The sequence below is a fragment of the Corvus moneduloides genome, chromosome 2, assembly GCF_009650955.1.
Source record: "Corvus moneduloides isolate bCorMon1 chromosome 2, bCorMon1.pri, whole genome shotgun sequence".
Taxonomy (NCBI): Eukaryota; Metazoa; Chordata; class Aves; order Passeriformes; family Corvidae; genus Corvus; species Corvus moneduloides.
In genome coordinates, this window is record NC_045477.1 from 118,347,269 (window position 1) to 118,365,179 (window position 17,911).

Consider the following 17,911-nt stretch of genomic DNA (forward strand, 5'->3'; position numbering starts at 1 on the left):
CACTTTGCCATAGATCTTAATGGCTCTGTGGCTGATCTCTTAATCTCCTGTGCACCTGTGCAAACTTGACAGTTTATTGCAATTTCATGCTTTTTGGAAATCGTCTCACACTAATGCCATCAGAGAGAGCAATTTTTAAGGTCATTAGCTCAGGACATAACAAATAAGTACTGAGAGAAAACAATCTGCAAATGTCATATTTGTTTAACACACAAAGTAGCTCCTGAAGAGCAGTTATCCTTATGTCTAGAGACAGCATGAAAATTGCATTCTGTGGCTTGAAAATGCGGGTCTGTGGAAAGTGAGAATAGTATATATAACAGGGCTGTTTATCTTCACTATTCTCTTCCCTATCTCCTCATTGTTCCCCATGCATCTGTTGTTTGACTTGTCCAACAATATTCTTAAATTTTTGGACTACAGACCAGGGCTCAAGGAATAAATAAAGACCTTCAGGTTCTGCTGCTGAGATTTTGTAACAGGGTTTTTTTTTGTTCGGAGGATAAATAGTACGTTCTAACTGCTATTCCCAATAAAAGGAATTGTGGTGAGTGGGAAGTGTTATCCCTTCTCCACATCAGTATAAAAGACAGACCCACTGATGTAACCCGATGTAAATGCTCTCTGAAGAAAAAAAGGCAGAAAGAGGTGAAACTTGTATCAACTGAATCAAGCCTGTACCATCAATAACTACTGTTTGTATTGTGTTATGATTCCCTGGATAGAGGCTTTGTCCTCTCTGTCACCATCTACCCTTCCTCTCTCCCATTCTCAGCACAGGATCCACTTCCCAGCAGTGCAGGAGCATCTGCCTGTGAGACATCACAGATTTAATGATTTAAAAGAAACCGTGACTTTTTTCTGGGTAATTTTTGGAGTATCTGTGGGAAGTCACTTACAGTGACTTTCCTGTTGGTGAGACTCGAAGAGAGGGACCAAACCCTCAGCTCTTGAGATGGATATTTAGTAAATACTCACCCTGCCCTGCTTTAGGCATCTGAGTTGATGTATTTGCTAGCTCTACAAAGACTGACTATAGCCCCAAGTGAGTAATTCGAAACACCCAAGTGTTTCTTGGTTTATACACTTGGCTTCCTAGGGATTAAATACAGTGGTGTCCAAGATAAATGGGGTGAAATATGCACTGCTTTATGTGCTACAGGAACACCAGGCTATCAGCAAGCCCAGATAAGCTTCAGTAATGGATAATTATTACAAGGCATTGTGTCACACTTGGGTTAAGCATGGCAAGAATTTCCCCAGTGTTAGAAGATGTCAGTGTTTGCTGAAAGTATGTACATTTTTCTTGCCTGCTTAAAATATTTGTTTGTTCATTCTGGAGTAAGTTAACACTGTAAATTTACATTTTACAATGTAAACATGAGTCCACTAGCTAGTTTTTCTTTTTTTGGCCAAGTTTCTTTAAATATTAGCAACATGTTTAATGGTTGCTTTATTCATTTCAGTTTCATACATTCCTCTAATTAATCTTGCAACTCATCAGGGTGGTTGAGGCTTGAAGCAGGGCTTCACTCCCGTTATGATGACGTCTGTTTGCTTTTATCAAGCCCAGTGACTCAGTTTCAATTGATTTGTACATCCAGAGTTTCAGCCACTCTAGGGTGTAGATGCAATTTCAAATAAAGAGACACGAACTGAAGTGAATATAGAAATGCTGTTGGTTTCATCATGGCAGGGGATTCGGCCTCTTTGAAAATTCAGCTTCTGCAAAAGGCTTGAAGTTTTGTTCAGAGGAAGTGTGAAATGCCAGGATTTGCTGTTCAAGTGGCAAGCGCAAGAAGTCAAAACCTTCTGGATGCTGAACGACACTGCCCTAACTCACCTCAGCAGCAACACAGACATTCCCACCCAAAATGTGCAGTTGATCAGCACTGAGGCAACAGCAAGAGCAGTTCTTCCACAGGTAGGTTGTTTCCATGTGGTGGGACTGTGCAGACAGGCACAGCTCTATCAGGTGGAATCACAACCCATGAGCCAGTCCTGTCTCCAGCAGTGAACACCACTGGAGGCTCTCAGGGAAAATGCTGAAAGTCTGGGGAATAGGTACTTTTCTTATGAAGAGGAGGGCAATAGAGCACTTGTTCCTGAGCCCTGTTGTTTGCTCTGGAGCATGAGCTGGCCCCTTGGCTTTTGACAAACATTCCTTGGCCACTGCCTCACACTCTGCCAGGAGAAGGCACTGTGGTGTCTCTCCTGCCCCACAGCAACCCCCACCATCATGCCCAGTGCGAGGGGCCAGCCTGCCCCTGGTCTGTGCCACACAGCCCTCAGCAGGGCCTTGTGGAGTCCTGCCAGGAGGCACAGGAGTCTCTGTTCCCTGCCTGGGCCCACCTCTGCCACACCACTGCCTGTTCCCATCCCATGACTTGGTGATGGAGCAGCTCTCTCCTTTAAGGGGGTGCTGTAGATGCTGAGGAAGTTTGTGTGGATCCAGGAGGAGCTTAGACAAGTTTGTGGAGAGAAATCCACTGAGCATCACCAGAAGGGTTATGGACATTGCAGCTGGCTCGGGAAATCCCTGGGACACTGGTGGTTTTAGGCCAAAAGGGCATTCAGGAGAGGCACCAAGTTCAGCTTCCCTGTTCATGGTGGGCCAGGGGAGCTCAGCCAGGCTGTGCTTTTGCACTGTGGCGTCTTTGGCAGCACAGCCAGTGGTGGATGCCCTCAGCTTCTCACCTGTGGCTCACCTGCCTCCTCTTGTGCTGCCCACCTGCTTTTGGCCAGTGCTGCCAACACACCTGAGCTACATCAAACCGCAGGGATTCTTTGCTGTGGGTATTCTGTGCAATTTCCCTACTTGCTTTTCTGCTGGATCCATTCCCTAAGCCACTTCCAAACGTGGCCCCACAGACAGCGGTGCTTGGTGGTGTGAGGGGATGGCACAGGGGACAAGAAGGGAGGGCAGTGTCAATTGTCTGAACCAGAATTGCTGCTGATGGCCTTGTATTGTGTAACCACGGCCTGTTAGTGCTGGTGCCCTTGTATCCACAGGAACCTTTGCAGCTGAAAGCTCTGCTGGTGGCAGCAGCTCTCTGGTAAAGTCAGGAGAAGAGTTTAATTTGCAGCGGCAAGCAGTGATTTTAGAGAATATCCCATAGCTCCAAATATTCCACATCAATCCTACCCAGCCTGAGAACAGGTTACTGTCCTGTGCCAATGAGCTCTGCAGGCTGCCAGAGCTGTGCTGCATCATTTGTAGTCCTACAGGTACAGACCTGAAAAAATATTTTCTCTTTCTCACAGTTCACATGAATAAAGCTAACAAAATGCTCCCCAGCTTCCCCAGCTTATCCTCCACTGCCGTTTTTCCAGATTTGAATCCAAGGTTTTTAAAATCCCTGTGGCTTTTTAAAAATTTAATTTCTCTGTTAAGAAAGAAAGAAAGAAAGAAAATAGAAAATATATACCTACATATGTATAGGCATGTGAAAATACATTTGTATGTAACTGCTGAGAAGAGTAAGTCCTGCTGTCATAACAATTTTAGACAAGAAAGGATTCTGTGAAAAGCAAAGAACAACACATCAGTGGAAGAAATGCTGGTATAAAACAGTTGCTCAGATTCCTCTGTGAGCTCTGATTGCTGTGCAGCTTTCTGGGAATTCAGTGTAGCCGGAAACTCAGCTTATGGGTGGCAGTTTATGGCTCAGAACAGTCGCTCCAAATGTGTAGCTGGACTGGTAAATTTGCTCCCATATAACGCAGAGATTTTTCAAGTGCTGCGTGCAGCCCCTGCTGCTCACAGATCCTCCTGTGTGTCCTGTGGAGACCACAGCGATCAACACACAGCACATGAGAGCAATCCTGCATGGACTGTGTATCCTGTCTATTGTACACTGCCTGCATGTCCCCTTCTGCAGCCTGACATGCCGTGATTCATTGACTCTTCAGGGCAAAATTTCCCTCTGGAAGTCGAGCAGCTTTCTGTGCCTCCAAAATCACCAGTCACTCTGGAAACCTGAGAAGTAGCTCGCTGAGGAAAACACAAATGTAGGTCTGACGTGTTTGTTGCACCTGAAAACCCCAAACCAAGCAGCCGCTTGCTGTAGCAGTGGTGGGCCCGGCATAGGGGGACGGGGTGGGACTGACATCCTGGCAGTACATTCCTTGCTGAATTATGGGCCTGAGGCAGAGACCTCATTTTCTCCAGATGACTCTCAGGAAATACCCTCCCCATCAGCTATTATTGCTTAAATAATAGGGAGGGAAGTGCAACCGAGCTGTATCTGAGGTACTCCACAGGGCACATCCCAAATCTGGTACAGGGCAAGGCAGCTGAGACAACTGATTGTAAAGTCACTCAGTGGGCGTATACAGTTCTCTCTTTGCCCCAGAGTTATGAGGTCATGTGGAAAAATACAGATACTTGTTTAGAAATCGGTAATGCACTGAAAAGTAATGTTACAAAATCTGTTCCTGGTCAACATTTGTGCATAGATCTGACTGCAATGATGGGGCCTCTAGGTAAGAAAACATGCGTACAAATGTTTGCAGGATTAGAATTTTAAATGTTAGGTTTCCAGAAAGTGCAGTCCAGGAAGGGAAAAGCCTGTCGAGGGAGAGGTCTGCTGGGATTTGATTTATGAACAGGACATCCTGCTTAGTTCTGAGATCTTACAGATACGATTCTAGTGAGGCCACTGGCTTATTGTGATGGCAAAGAAAAGGAGCTCACCCTCTCCCTTGTCTGCCAAAGGCACTCAAACCTGTCTGGGCATCGTATCAGTGTTAAACATTTGGCATTTTTTATCATGTTTCATCACCACTGTTTACTGACTGATGTTAAAAATGCACGGCATGTGTGCAGCTCCCTGCTGGGAGGCTGACATGGCTGTCATTAATTAGTGACATGCTGTCATCTGTGCAGCTAAGATCAGCATTGATTCCATGACCCAGCCATAGATGACTGGCCAGAAAGTCAGGGCAAAAGGCAGGGTGAGGTAGAGCTCTTCAGAGAGCGTGAGGAGAGGTAGGGTTCTTAGGAGGATATTTCCCAGTTCTTCTGGATCCCTGCAGCTGCAGCTGCATTTCCCACAGGCAGTGACATGGGTCTAACTCAGCCTGTGCACTCAGATTTCCTCTGTGTGGGAACCAGGGTGCAATGGGGATGTGGGGAAGGATCACTCCCACATCGTTCTCTAGTAGGAGATAAGAGACATCCAAGACATGCTCTGGGGCAGTGATGTTGACACATCTTTAGAAAGCTGCTTTGTTCTCTGGGATGCTCCAGCCATGGAAGGGTTGGCTGCCAGAGGCTGCCTGAAACTGTCCCCTGGTTTTGGCTGGAGCTGCAGCACTTCAGCACCTCAAGCTACTTCTCTGCTTCTTAATTAAATGATGCCAGGGCACAGTCCCACACATTAAGGCTGAGTCATCTGTACTGTCCAAAGCACATCTGTGGTCCTTCAGATGTTTCCCAGGCATGGCTTGGAAGCCAGCAGAGCCTGGAGACCATTCTTGGTAGACATTTGAGATGAAACTGCCTTATTTTGGCCAATAAGGAAGTTCAGTAGACTGGAAGCATCTCATGCTGGCTGGCCTTGGTGCCAGAGGACAGACCTGGGCACGTCTGATACATTTTATGGACATGGTCTGGGCATCTCCATCCGCCTGTTCTAAGGATAGAAGGCTCTTCTGTTTACAGAGTGGTTGGAAAGGATTGTGTGGTGCTTTAAAGGTCAGTGCTGGAGCTGGCTGTTCAACTCATAATACAGTGTAGCTTGGTGGGAGCTGGTATGGAAGGAGCTGGGTAAATTCACTTGTCTGGCTGCTTCCTCATACACCAGGGAAGGAAATATCTGAATTAGAAGTGGCTAAACTGTGCTTACCTGTGTTTCCTTCTGGCCTTCTGAACACTGACAAAGCTAACTTTTCACCTTGTTTTATTTCTCATATGTAATTTATTCACCTCATTCCTTTCTACCTGGCCCCATGACCCCCACAGATTAGTGCTGAATCTTGTACTTCATTGGACACTGCAGAAAATCTCAAGCCCACCCTGCTGTCAGTGGGTTATTGGGAGGCATAATTCATCCAGCTGCAGATGAACAGAAGAGTCTTCCAGGCAGAGTTTCCTCCCTACCTCATTCATTACCTTGTCACTGGCTGAATCCCTGCAGTTCATCTTCGTGCTTTGTCGTTTTCCTGGGAGTCCTGGCACTTCACTTTTACCTCCAGACAAAGAGAGACCAAATCAGAAACCCCAAGCACATGCCCCCTGGCTGCCTTCTGGAGCTCTCTCTGTCTTCCCGTTGCCAGGGTCCAGTTATAGCTGTGTCACCTCTGGAATGAAAAAACTCAGGGTGGGTCTGGCTACCCACAGTTTTCACTTGGAAATCCCCCGTTTCTAACCTTGTAAGTAGCCCTGAAGGTATGTGGGGCTGCTAAAATTAAGAGTCTGACCCAGGACTGGGACAGGTGACATGACAGCTGCAAAGTGGCCTTTGCAGAGGTTGTTAATCTGACGAAGGGTGATTGAGCTGTGCCAGCCACACATGCACATCACAACTGCGGCAGTGCCTGCTGGGGATGTGATCAGAGACCCTGCCTCAGAGCAGGGACCCCTTCCCAGGGCTGTGTCCAACGTGGGCACAGCCTCAGCTGCGGGGCCATGTGTCGGGGAGGTGGCAAATCTGGGTTTAGAGCACTCTGTCCTGGGCGAAAGAGCACTGCAGCCATGTGACGCAGAGTGCTTCACAGATAGAACATTTCTTGGCTCAGTCAGAGAGGTGTGAAAATTTCAAGCTGGTGTTTGCACTGCTCTGTCCCTTCAGGGGTCTTGACTCTTCCCCAAGATTATGCTCAGTCATCCCATCTCCTTTCCCTTCTCAGCTCTCTGGAGCCATGGCTGCAGGAGTGGCCCACGCTCTTTAAGCAGGTTTGTGCTCATACACACCCCTTCTTCCACTCAGGTGCTCCTCTGACTCAGGTAATTCCTTGCTGCCAACTGCCTTGTGCCAGCCTCCTCTGCAGCCCAAAACTCAGCTCTCCTGCCACTTGGCCTCATTATACTCAAATTCTGGAAAACCAAATGTTGGCAGAGGGGTGCAACCCCCCTTTGCTTTTAAAGCTCCAAATGGAGCTTCACACAGTGAATTGGGATGGGGTAGGTCCTACCAGGGAGGCCATGTAAAAAACCCTGTGTCCCCAAAAGTGGATGCACTGGAGAGAGGGTGGATGAGAGGACAAGCTGTGCTGTCAGCATTGGGAACAGGCAATTGAGAGCCAGAGGGCTCAACTGTCTTCCCTAATCTCATGCAGGGAGCCCGTGGCAAATTTAAACAGCAACTCAGACTTCTCGTGTCTGGATCCCAACCACAAAAGAACAGCTTTTGGTGTGATGAATGAGGAGAAAGCCCAGCACATGTGCTTTATCAGCTGTCTTGGTCTGGGACAGAGTGGATCTGGCCCCATGCAGGACATCCTGGAGCAGTGTGGGTGAGAGCTGGTGTGGGATGGGTGGGAGGCACTGGGCACTGGCAGGGACACATGTGACTAGTGACAAGCAGAGGAGCTGCCCCTTTTTGTTCACAGGTGATTACAAGGTGACTTTGAAGTGGTCTGTGGGATTTTGAGAAGCTTTGTGTGATTTCTAAGGGGAAACTTAAAGTGTCTGCCAGTGGAGACTCCAGAAGTGAAATGACCTGCCCGACAGCAAAGCTCCCGAGACAGTTCTCCTGTGGATGTAAATCAGCACTGTCCCCTTGGTCCCTTTGGAGCTACTCTGGCTCCCAGCCCGTGCTCCCAGCCATCCTCCTGGGCAGTCAGCAGCACTGGAACAAATTCAGGTGTAATTGCTTCTCACAGAGAAAAAAACCAAAACTGTAAGGAAAGGCAGCTCGCTCAGTGAGGATAAATCTAGGTCTCATTGTTTTCTTTTCCTTGAAGGAAAGTAGAGTTATGATGCAGAGGCAGCAAGATAGGAATGCCATAAAACAAGCAAACAAGGGTGGAAAAAGGTTTACCATCTCACAGCCTTCTTTTCCTACATCCTCCTTCCACACAGCAGCTATCCAAAGGGACTTGAAGAAAACCCAAGTGGAATGGCTGCATGAACAGCCTTCAAAAGAGCCTGGGCTAGTTCTCATCATCGTTATGTTGGGGTTTTTTCACCAGTGCTACTCCACTGATTTTCACTGCAGTGACACAGCTGTGAAACAGGCTTAATGTAGTGAAGAATTAAACCTTATTTATCTAGATTTGTTTTTCAGAGCTGTGCTTTTCTTACAGGGAAAAAAAAAAGTGCCTCGAGTTTAAAGGTAAGCTCCAAATCTTCACCGCAGTGTGAAGATTTGCAGATATAAATCCCATTTAGATGACTTTTATAAACCACTGAAGTGCTCCACAGCAGTAGGATTTAACCTTGGGATGTTCACTTGCTGTAATGTGATTAATGAGCCTTTCCCCATGCATAGCAGATATCTAAGCAATTTTTTGTGTATGGAAGTGGAACAATTGTCCGGCTTTACGTAAATGAGGAGCTACTTCAGTGTTTGCCCTGTGAAGAGACTTCAGTTTCAATGGGCTTCAAGATTGCACTTTTGTGTTAAGTGGAGCTGTGATCTTTTTCCAATGAGTGTTGCTATGCAGGGCCAATTTGTGACGTCCATTATTCTAAAATAAGTAACTTCTGCACAGCAGAAATATGCTCCACTTGCACTGCTAATCTCTCACACAAAGGCGTGTTTGGAAGAAAAGTTATTTATTGCAAGTAATAAATGCAGGTTCTCAAAAGCATTTATAACTTAGTCTCCAGAGCACTCCAGTTTGAAATAATTTCCTTTCAATTTTCTGAATTTTCAATCTCTTTCCTGGCTGTTTTAGACCATATATTGCATACTTAATTATTCTCCGAAGGAGAATCTCAGCCACTGAAAATGGGATGTACTTAACAAAATTCTTCATGCAAGAATCTGTTCTTCAGGGTTCAACTATGACCTGTTATACGAAGGGAAACGTGACTGTGTTAAATATGAATGTTATGTGGAAGTCTCCTGCCTCACCTACAAATGGTTATAGATCTCACCTGTGTGGTTTATGAGCTCTTCTCAGTCATTGATATAATTGTCCTTTGAATGTCCTCTGTTGGAAAATGCAAACTTGTAGTTAACACTCACCCAGTTTTTCTGAAATTACAGAGAGCTGGGGTGCAGTGGGATTTGCAGCCAGCTTGTCTGGTTTTTTATACTTTATCTTTCCCTCTAGATAAGCTGCATTGCTAAGAGCAGAGTGGTTTAAATTTGTCCCAGAAGGACCCAGAAACCTTAATTTCATTGGAAACCATGTGAGTTACCAGCTACTGAGGACTCCACTTACTTGAGGAGTTTGCATGGGTTTTTTGAGGCTGTCCTTAAGTAGGTAAAATGCAAATATATCAATATTTGGGAGGATTCCTATGGTTAGTTTGACATTTCTTTGTAGCTTTGGCCATCAGGTGCCATGGGACTGGCAAGTGCAATTGAATAACTTCATGGCAGCAAAAAAATGAGTGTCTTGCAGTCCTGTGTGAGGCTGGCTAAGAGATCCCGACCCTTTTCCCTGCCCTAGCAGCAGCTGGCTGTGGCTGTGCAGCTGCACAGCTCTTGCAGTGGGACAAGGGCTGACTCCATCCTGGTTGTGCAAAGGGTTTGCATACAGGATGAACTACAGCTGCATCCCTCTCTTGTTTCATAATCATGAACGGATTTATAGTCATCCAAGTAGGTCTGAGGATAATTAGCCAAGTGGAAATGAATGTTTCTAGCAAATAATTCATGTGCTTAAAATCCCTACTTGTCCCGTGTGTTTGAGTTGCTGGTGCCCCTTAGGAATGGGAGGAACTGCAGGTGTTCCTGTCATCCCTCCGCCTTTGGAGGGAGGGAGAAGTGAGAGTTCAAAGGGGGAGTTAAACCGCTTTGGTTATACTAAAGTCAGAAAAAATCTCTGTGATGTGGAAATATCCACATTTCCCTCTCATTTTCAAAATCCTTCCAGGATTTCATTCTTTCTGGCAGACTGTGTTAGTCAAAAGAGGTTTCTCTCTGTTCTCTGAAAGACCTTTTGTTTGACTGCTCTGTCATCTGAGGAAATGCTTCTCCATAACAGGTTTTCCTTGAATTGGTTTGGTTTGGTTTTTATTTTGTATTGTAACCCACAATAAAATTTTACCAGTTTTCACAAAGTTTCCTATGGAGTACAGGGCAAGCTGTGTTGACTGCATGCTCTGGGAGTGGGAAATGAAAGACAGCCAGGTTCTTAGCGAGGTGTAAAGCCTCTGTGAGACCCACGTTCAGCAACTGAGTTCACGGAGTGCAAGGAACCTGCACACGTGGCAGGTGCTGGGCTGTGAGATGGGAATTGTCCATAGCAGATTGTAGAGCACGAGTTTCCATGTGAAGCCAATCCCAAGGCATCCACACACTGCTGTTTCAGCCCGTTCTATCGTGTGTGATGTTGCGTGGCTGGGATGTGCTGTTGACAGGCACAGGTACACTTACATTGCTTATGGAGGCTGCTGGGTGCCTCTGGAAGCCAGAGTTTTCTGGGGATCATTCCCTTCCCAGCAATCAGGCTGCTCTGATCACAGTTTAAAGGGAGGCTGCAAAAAGCTGTGAACTAATCTGGAAAGTCGTGGCTTGCTTCTCTTTCACCTCCCTCCTCGGGACACATCTCCAGTGTGAAGCTGATATTTGTGCGTGTAATGCCTGTGCCCTGGGGGAGGCACTCCTAAGTGAGTCAGGAATTTGCTGTGTGCCTGCTTAGCACACTGCAGCCATGCCTGCTCGGTCCTGCCGTCCTCAATTTCCATTTGTGCCTCTGGGAAGAGAGGAGAAAGCTCTTCCCCTGGTGCTGTCACAAGTAATATGCTGTCCAGACTGGCTGCATGCAGGAAGAGAGGGAATGCCTCCCCTCCTCAGCGAGGCTTGTGCCATTCCCTGGGGTGCTGATCAGCATCCATGCTGACCTGGATACCTGGGAATGACACAGAGGACAAACCTCACTGAGGTAACTGAAAAGAAAAAATCCTTTAAGCATCATACTGCTGTCACTGGTTGTTCCAGGAGTGGCTTGAGCCCAGTGAGCAGGGGCTCCACACATGCCCATGATTATCTGCAGAATTGCTGAATTCCCTCGTGCTGCCAAAGTTTGAAAGTAACTCATCAGAACGTTTTGGGGCTTGTTCTGGAGGCTGGAAATTCAGCTACGCTCCCAGAAAGCTTGAACTCTTACCAAGGGGTTGAGCTAGCAAGTATAAAGGAGGGTTCAAGTTAGTTGGCTGATCCGTAGGAGAGGTGCTCTTGTTTTTTACAGCTATTTATGCAAGAGTGTGGACACGTGTATACACACAAAGAAGAAATATGGGCCATTCCCTTGGCCCCATCCCACTTTCCATGAGCAGAAGTGTTGCCCTGGAAGCTGTAGCCATTCACGTCTCGCAATCTGCCACCTGTCAGAGCAATCTGAGATTTGCTGGTGACAACTGAGTGTAATGTCTGCCGTCCTTGCCCTGCAAATAGCTGAGGCATTCCAAGTCCCAGGCCCCTGGCCCTTGCGTCAGCTCTCCTCCCTGGGATTAGTTCAAACTCAGCCAATCACCCAGTGGCCATTTGCAGTGATTCACTCTTAGCAGGATCTTCTACACTCACCGAAACTTCAGGGGGAAAATGAGTCATTTCACACTATAGAAAGTCATATCTTGCCCTTGGTATTTCTATGTATACATGAGTGATAATCATTTATTTTTAGATCGATTTCTCCAACATAAATGCTGCTTCCTTTGATAAAGGTCATCTTGAGAGCCACTGCTAATATTCTGCTTATTGCAGAAAAGCTATAGGATCTCATTTATTTATTCATGCGGTTGAATGACAGGGAGCTGCAGCAGAGGCTGATTGTTGGGAGTCAGCCTGCAGACAGAGGCCCTGTTGCTAGGCTTATCTGCCCAATATGTGTTCAATAATGCAGTGAAATCATCCCCTTTCTGGCATTTGCTCGCTGCTTGAATCACTCGGGTCTGCCTCCGAGAGCGTCTGGCGATGACGCAGAAAATCCTGGCTTTTCAGGGGAAGCCATTAGACAAGGTATTTGTCACAGTGTCCTGGAGAAGATCTTGGCACTGGATAACCAAGGCCAAGCAAAGGGATAAGGCAGAGCCTCAGGCCTCGTTAGCTCCTGTCAGCCTCCCAGGGAGCCAAGGTGTTCACCACGGCAGCTGTGGGTGGACGTGGTTTTGGTCCAAGCACACCATTGTGGCTGTGCCACCCACAGCACATCTGTGTTGGGACCTGTGGCTGGTTTGGGATGTGCCAGCCCTGATACTGCACCCAAAAGCTTCAGCTGCAGCACCCTCTGGATGACAGCCTGGCTTTTTTTGTACCTAACACGGCAGCACTCCGGCCTTGGGGACACCCGGCCTCGCCAGTCTTGCCCATGGCAGGTCCATCCCCTGCTGAATCTGTGTGAGGAGGGCAGCACAAATTCCTTGGAAATTCCCGAGGGGTCCAGCTCTTGGGCAAGCATAAACTTCCATCACCTTCTCATACATCAGCGAAGAAGGACAGGGAATACCACCTGGCCAAGAGAGGCATTTCAGAGCCCTGCCTGAAGGGACGTGGGACAACTTTCTGCTGCACTTCAATGTCTTCAGAAAGTCTCTTGAGTTTTATACACATATGTGTGTAAATGTATGTTTCCGTTCCAGATAACATGCAAATTGATATTTAAAAATACAAGTGCACAGCTGTGTGTCTCAGAGGGGAATTTTGCAAATTGTTGAGATTTTGCTTGCTGCCCCTGCATCCCCAAACTGAAGAGGATTCAGATACCATTCCATAGTGAAGTGGCTTTCAGCCCAGTCAAAGATAATTTTATTAATAAACCTAAAATAACAGCGACCTTTACATGAGGAAGTCTGTGTGGCTCAGTAGCCAGTCACTGACCACATGGGGGAGTTACCCCTATGCCCATCTGGCCCCTGACCAGCCTCTCTGGAAGCAGGGATCAGTCCCTCCAGCTGCAGTGGCAGGATCCCATTTCACAGCCCCCAGCGGGGAATGTGTTCCCACAGTTTGAAGCCTGGCTCCTGGGGTTTGGGCTGTAGCCCTTGCAGAGGAGATGTGCAGTGTCCTCAGGCACAGAGGGAGGGAGCAGGGGGGAAGCTCAGCAGTGCAGGCAGAGTGTGTTGCCTGTGGATAAATTCCTGTCTCCTCCCAGGGCAGCAGGGTTGAGCTGTCTCCTGTGCCAAGCTTGGTCTGTGCCCTTCTCATCTGGGCCTCCTGCCCTGTAGCCTATATTTTTTGGGAAATTCCAAGTGCCTTTGCCCTTCTGTATGCACATGTTTCTCCCTCCCTATTCCTCTCCTGCCTCTCCCCTGGACTCCAAGGCCAGAGTTCATCCCTGCTCTGGAGCCTCTCCCTGGGTCTTGTTCCCCAAGAAGTTCCCCAGAGGCAGTTCCCTGTGCAACCAATAAAACCTGGTCCAAACTGTGACTTGCCCTCCTTCCCATCCTCCGACTGTTAAATGCAATTTTGGATATAAACTATCCAGATTAAAGAGGCAACTGAGACATTTTACTATCATGCTGTCTCCTGAGTTAGATAAATACTATAAATTGTGGAGCCAGACTCAGCTCTGACTGAACTTTCACATCAAGCTTTAGTTTGATGTTGAAATAAGGTGACACCCCGATTTCAAGAGTACTGACTTATCCCCTATTGGTGTTTATGTAAAGAGAGTTCAGCTCATGGCCTTCTTCCTGCATCATGGAAATACTGATAGTGTGACTCCAAGTGGTGTTTTCCTTCTCTGTCTTTCACTGTTCACCAAGTGTTCACAGGGAAAACGGGGCTTGGGCAGCATCTGTGTAGGAACTGCTTGAGCAGAGATGTTACATCACTTTGGCTCAGGATGACAGAACATAATTATCAGAAAACATTTCTAAGTAATAGGCTCATTGTCCTCTCTATTTAAAATGATTTCTGGCAAATGATCATATGGCAGGCAAAAGACCAGCCACCTTCTTATGGCAGGAGAGATGTGTGTGATGGATATGCATGGCAGGGCCTGAGTGAGAATCAGGTCTGTGAGACGTCTGTCTCCTTACAGTGGAGCTTTCTTGCTACCTAACAGAGAAAATAAGGAAAACCAAGGGAACAGACAGGCTGTGCATGATGGAAGGTGTATGCCTGAAACGTGACATTCAGCGGTTTGGCCGCTTTTGCTGCAGCAGCAAAGCGTATTCTCAGCTGGCTTAGGAGAGGAAGTAAAGCAAGTACTTTGCATGCCTCCATTAGGACATATTTATGTTTTATGTGACTGGATGACATAAACTACTGGTTCTCATCTCTTTCTGGAGCTGTGAAATTTGGCTGTGTTCATGCTGCACCAGGCCTGCTGGAAGTCAGCACATCAGTGAGGATCTCTGTTGTTTGGCAACCATGGCCATAGAAATTACCAAAACAGACAGCACAGTGTAGTGCTGCTTGATATTTTCCCTGCCTGGAGTCCAGCTGCAGAGCACACTTTCCTATTCTCCCTCTCCAACACTTCTGGCAGAGACAAAAGCTTTTCAAATCTTTTAAATTATTGATTTTGTAGTCTTCAATGTTTTTAAATCCTTCACAACTGGAACATGTTGCCCAGGGAAGTTGTGGATACTCCATCCTTGGAAGTGTTCAAGGCCAGTTTGGACAGGGCTCTGAGCAGCCTGAGATAGTGGAAGGTGTCCCTGCCCGTGGCGGGGTGTTGGAACTGGGTGATCTTTAAGGTCCCTTCCACCCCAAACCCTTCTATCATTCTGTGATGGTCCTATGATTCTAAGGTCACCTTGCTTGACCTCTGTATGATAGAAGACTTTGAATTTTATCATCCAGTTCCAAAAACCAAGTAAGCTTTTGGTTGAAGAGCATCTTTTATGGAAGTTTTGCCAGATGAAAAGGAACCAAGTAATGGCCTTGTTAATGAGTCCCTTGCCTGACCGTGCTCGGTACTGGATGTCTGCCAGAACACTGTTTTCCTCAATTCAGTATCTCTGCTCCCTTTACCAGTCCTTTGCCTGGTTTGATAAGGAACTATCTCCACTTTGTACAGCTCCCTTGGCAAGGCACCTGGACACTTCCCTCTGGGGAGCTGGTAGAGATCCTGACTGAGCTCTAATGGATGACAACCTTTGACAGGGACCTATTCCTACTGCAGCTTGACAGATCAGGGGGTGCCTCTCTGACTGGAATTCCACAGAAGGCTCCATGGCCCTGTGTAGGCTCTTGGTCTTAGGGCTGGCCCTGGGAGGTGCTTACCTTGTCTGTGTGGTGTGAACATGCTCACCTCCCATCAAAACATCTGCTGGTGGAGGACATTCTGTGTCCCTCAGGCAACCTTGGATGATCAACTTGTGTAAAAGGAGTTTCCTGACACCTGGAGTGACCTGTCCCTGCCAGGCAAAGGGCAGCTGTGTTGACCAGGCCACCCCAAGGGTTGCCTCTTGGCCAGCCAGCAGCCAGTTTGAAGGTAATTAGGGAATCCTGGGCAAACTGCAGATGATTTGTTGGGCAGTTTTGATGGAGTAATATGAGGGAAATGGAAGGAGGGAAAGAGGACAGTATGCACTTAGAAATCATTCATGTTATTTATTTAATTACAGCTTATTTGTTGATTTTTGTTGTTTGTTTTTTTTTTTTTCTTTAAAACAACTGTGAAAGTCCTAATTGCAAAGAAGCGTGATGTATTTATCAACAGCAGAAGACAGAACTGTTTGTTGAGCTGTGGCATTTTTAGCTTCTGCTCCCTTGAGCTGCTGCTGAGACATTAAGAAATACTTGTTTAGTGGCCTTAGAGTTGTGTAAATCATTTTAGTCAACAAACTTGGCTGCTCTGTCAAGTTAATGTGCCCTTAAAATGCAATAACATTAGACTATTTGTTTTTGCAATGTTAATGTAAGTACTTTTGCTTATAAACAAGAAGCAGCTATAAAAAGGACTCAGTCAGTCCTGAGTGTGCAATAGTGCTCCTTCCACAGGGACAACCTTTTCCAGAAGAAAACCTAAATTACCATCTGGCTGAAGCCTGTGGAAATATTTCCATTCACTTCAACCAAATCAAGATTTGGCACAACGAGAAAACAAGTTCTGGGTGTCCACATTCCCTATCTCTCCCAGATGCACAGACATGCATTTTGGCCCTCTATGTTTATTTTTAATGTAAATCCCCAAGCACTCCTAAACTCTATAATCAGAAAATGAAGGTGCAAACCCTAAAGCTCTCCCATTAGTTCAGAATCTCTTTTTTCCTATCAAGGACAGTTGCCCATGCCATGGAAGCATGTCAGCAGCTTTCCTACTGTATATATATCCTCTAATTTGCATAAATGTCCTTAAATTTAGGTCTCTTTTCCCATTAAAGCCCTGCTGGGGGAGGAGAAGAACAAGAAGAAGGAGGAGGAGGACAAGGTCTCAGGACTCCAGTGGCCAGAGCAAAAAAGCAAAAGCAGAAAACAAAACAGGGAAATCTATTTCCCATTGAAAATTATCAAAATGTAAATTTTCCAGGCCCATCCCTGATGCATCCATAGTGACTGTAGAGATAAGGATAAGAGGTGTGTGTGTGTGTGAAGGCCTTGGGAGGACTGAGATAAAAAATAATAAAAAAAAACCCCAACCAAAAAAGCTGTATGCAAATGATTTCAGAGCTATTTGTGACACTGACAACATTTCTTTACTCCTGAAACAATAATGGGAATAAGGGGAGAAAGTGGGAGGAAAAAGAGGAAATGAAACAAATGGAATTTTGGCAGTAAAATATATCAGGAGCACTTAGGTACTTCTGGAAATGTTATTCAAATTTCCCAAGTAGCAGAGGCCATGGTTCAATGAGATCATAAATCAACTTTCAGGGCACTTAGCGCTGACCCAAATCCATTACAACCACGCAGCACAAGACATTGAGCTGCTACTTTGAATCCCTTTGCTGCATCTCATTCCCCAGACAACACAGCTTTGGAGGGGTTAATGTCATTAAAGCAGCTCTCATGCAGACCAGGTGCTCTGTGTCCTCCTGAAGGTGGCACGAGGCCAGGGTGATGGGGTAGAGCTGCACAGACACGGGGCCATGGGTTTGTGGCTTATGCAATGGAGAGGCAACAGTGTGAGTGTCACAGCTCAGCTCAGCTTTGTCCTGCCAGGGGACAGCAATGGGGCTTTGGGAAGCTCCTTGGTCCCCAACCACCACTGAAATAAATGCATTGGGAGAGTGGGATCTTTTGAAAACCCCTCTGGGTGCCCTTACAAATGTGCCTCCTGGTGCCAAATTCCCACCAGAAACCTCTCAAATTGTGAAATTTCTCCATCATTTGCACAGACTCTCGGACATTACCTTCCCCTGTAGTCCATGCTCCCTTGGGCTGGACCAACCTGCTCATCCCCCAGGGATGCCTTTGGCTGGCACTTTGGAAGAGGCCGTCAAGAAAACTGAGGATTTACCTAATTCACAAGGGCTTCTAATTCACAAGTTCTGAGGATTTTCCTGGTTGAAGGGATGAGGAACTCAAGGAAGCTGCACCTGACTGAACCCCACCCTTCCCTGGCCAGGGTCAGGGCTGTGGAGCACAGGGAAGGCACCACTGGCAGAGCCTGGATTCAGATGTGACCCTTCAGTCTGGGACAGGCACTGTGGAGCCTCATGGAAGCTCAAAGAAAGCCTCTTTAATACCTAGCAGGAGGTGGGCAGCCTCAAGGACCTTCAGCAATCCATAGGTCTTGGAAACTGGTAGGATGTGTTTTGGGGTGCTCTGCAGAGCAATTATGTGATGAAAGGGACCTTGGGGAACTTCAAACTGAAAGAGAGTAGGAACTTTAAACTGAAAGAGAGTAGGTTTAGATTAGATGTTGGGAAGAAATTCTGCCCTGTGAGGGTGGTGAG

General features: G+C 46.7%; 1 protein-coding gene across 1 annotated transcript in view; it reads left to right on the forward strand.

Moving 5' to 3' along the window:
* The window catches only part of HSF2BP (heat shock transcription factor 2 binding protein), a 58,817-nt gene extending 42,210 nt beyond the window's left edge, over positions 1-16,607 (forward strand). The window contains exon 8 of the mRNA XM_032101018.1: positions 16,378-16,607. Coding sequence (XP_031956909.1) covers positions 16,378-16,394 — 17 coding nt within the window. The 3' untranslated portion in view covers positions 16,395-16,607. The remainder of the gene's footprint in view (positions 1-16,377) is intronic.
* The last annotated feature ends 1,304 nt before the right edge of the window (positions 16,608-17,911 follow it).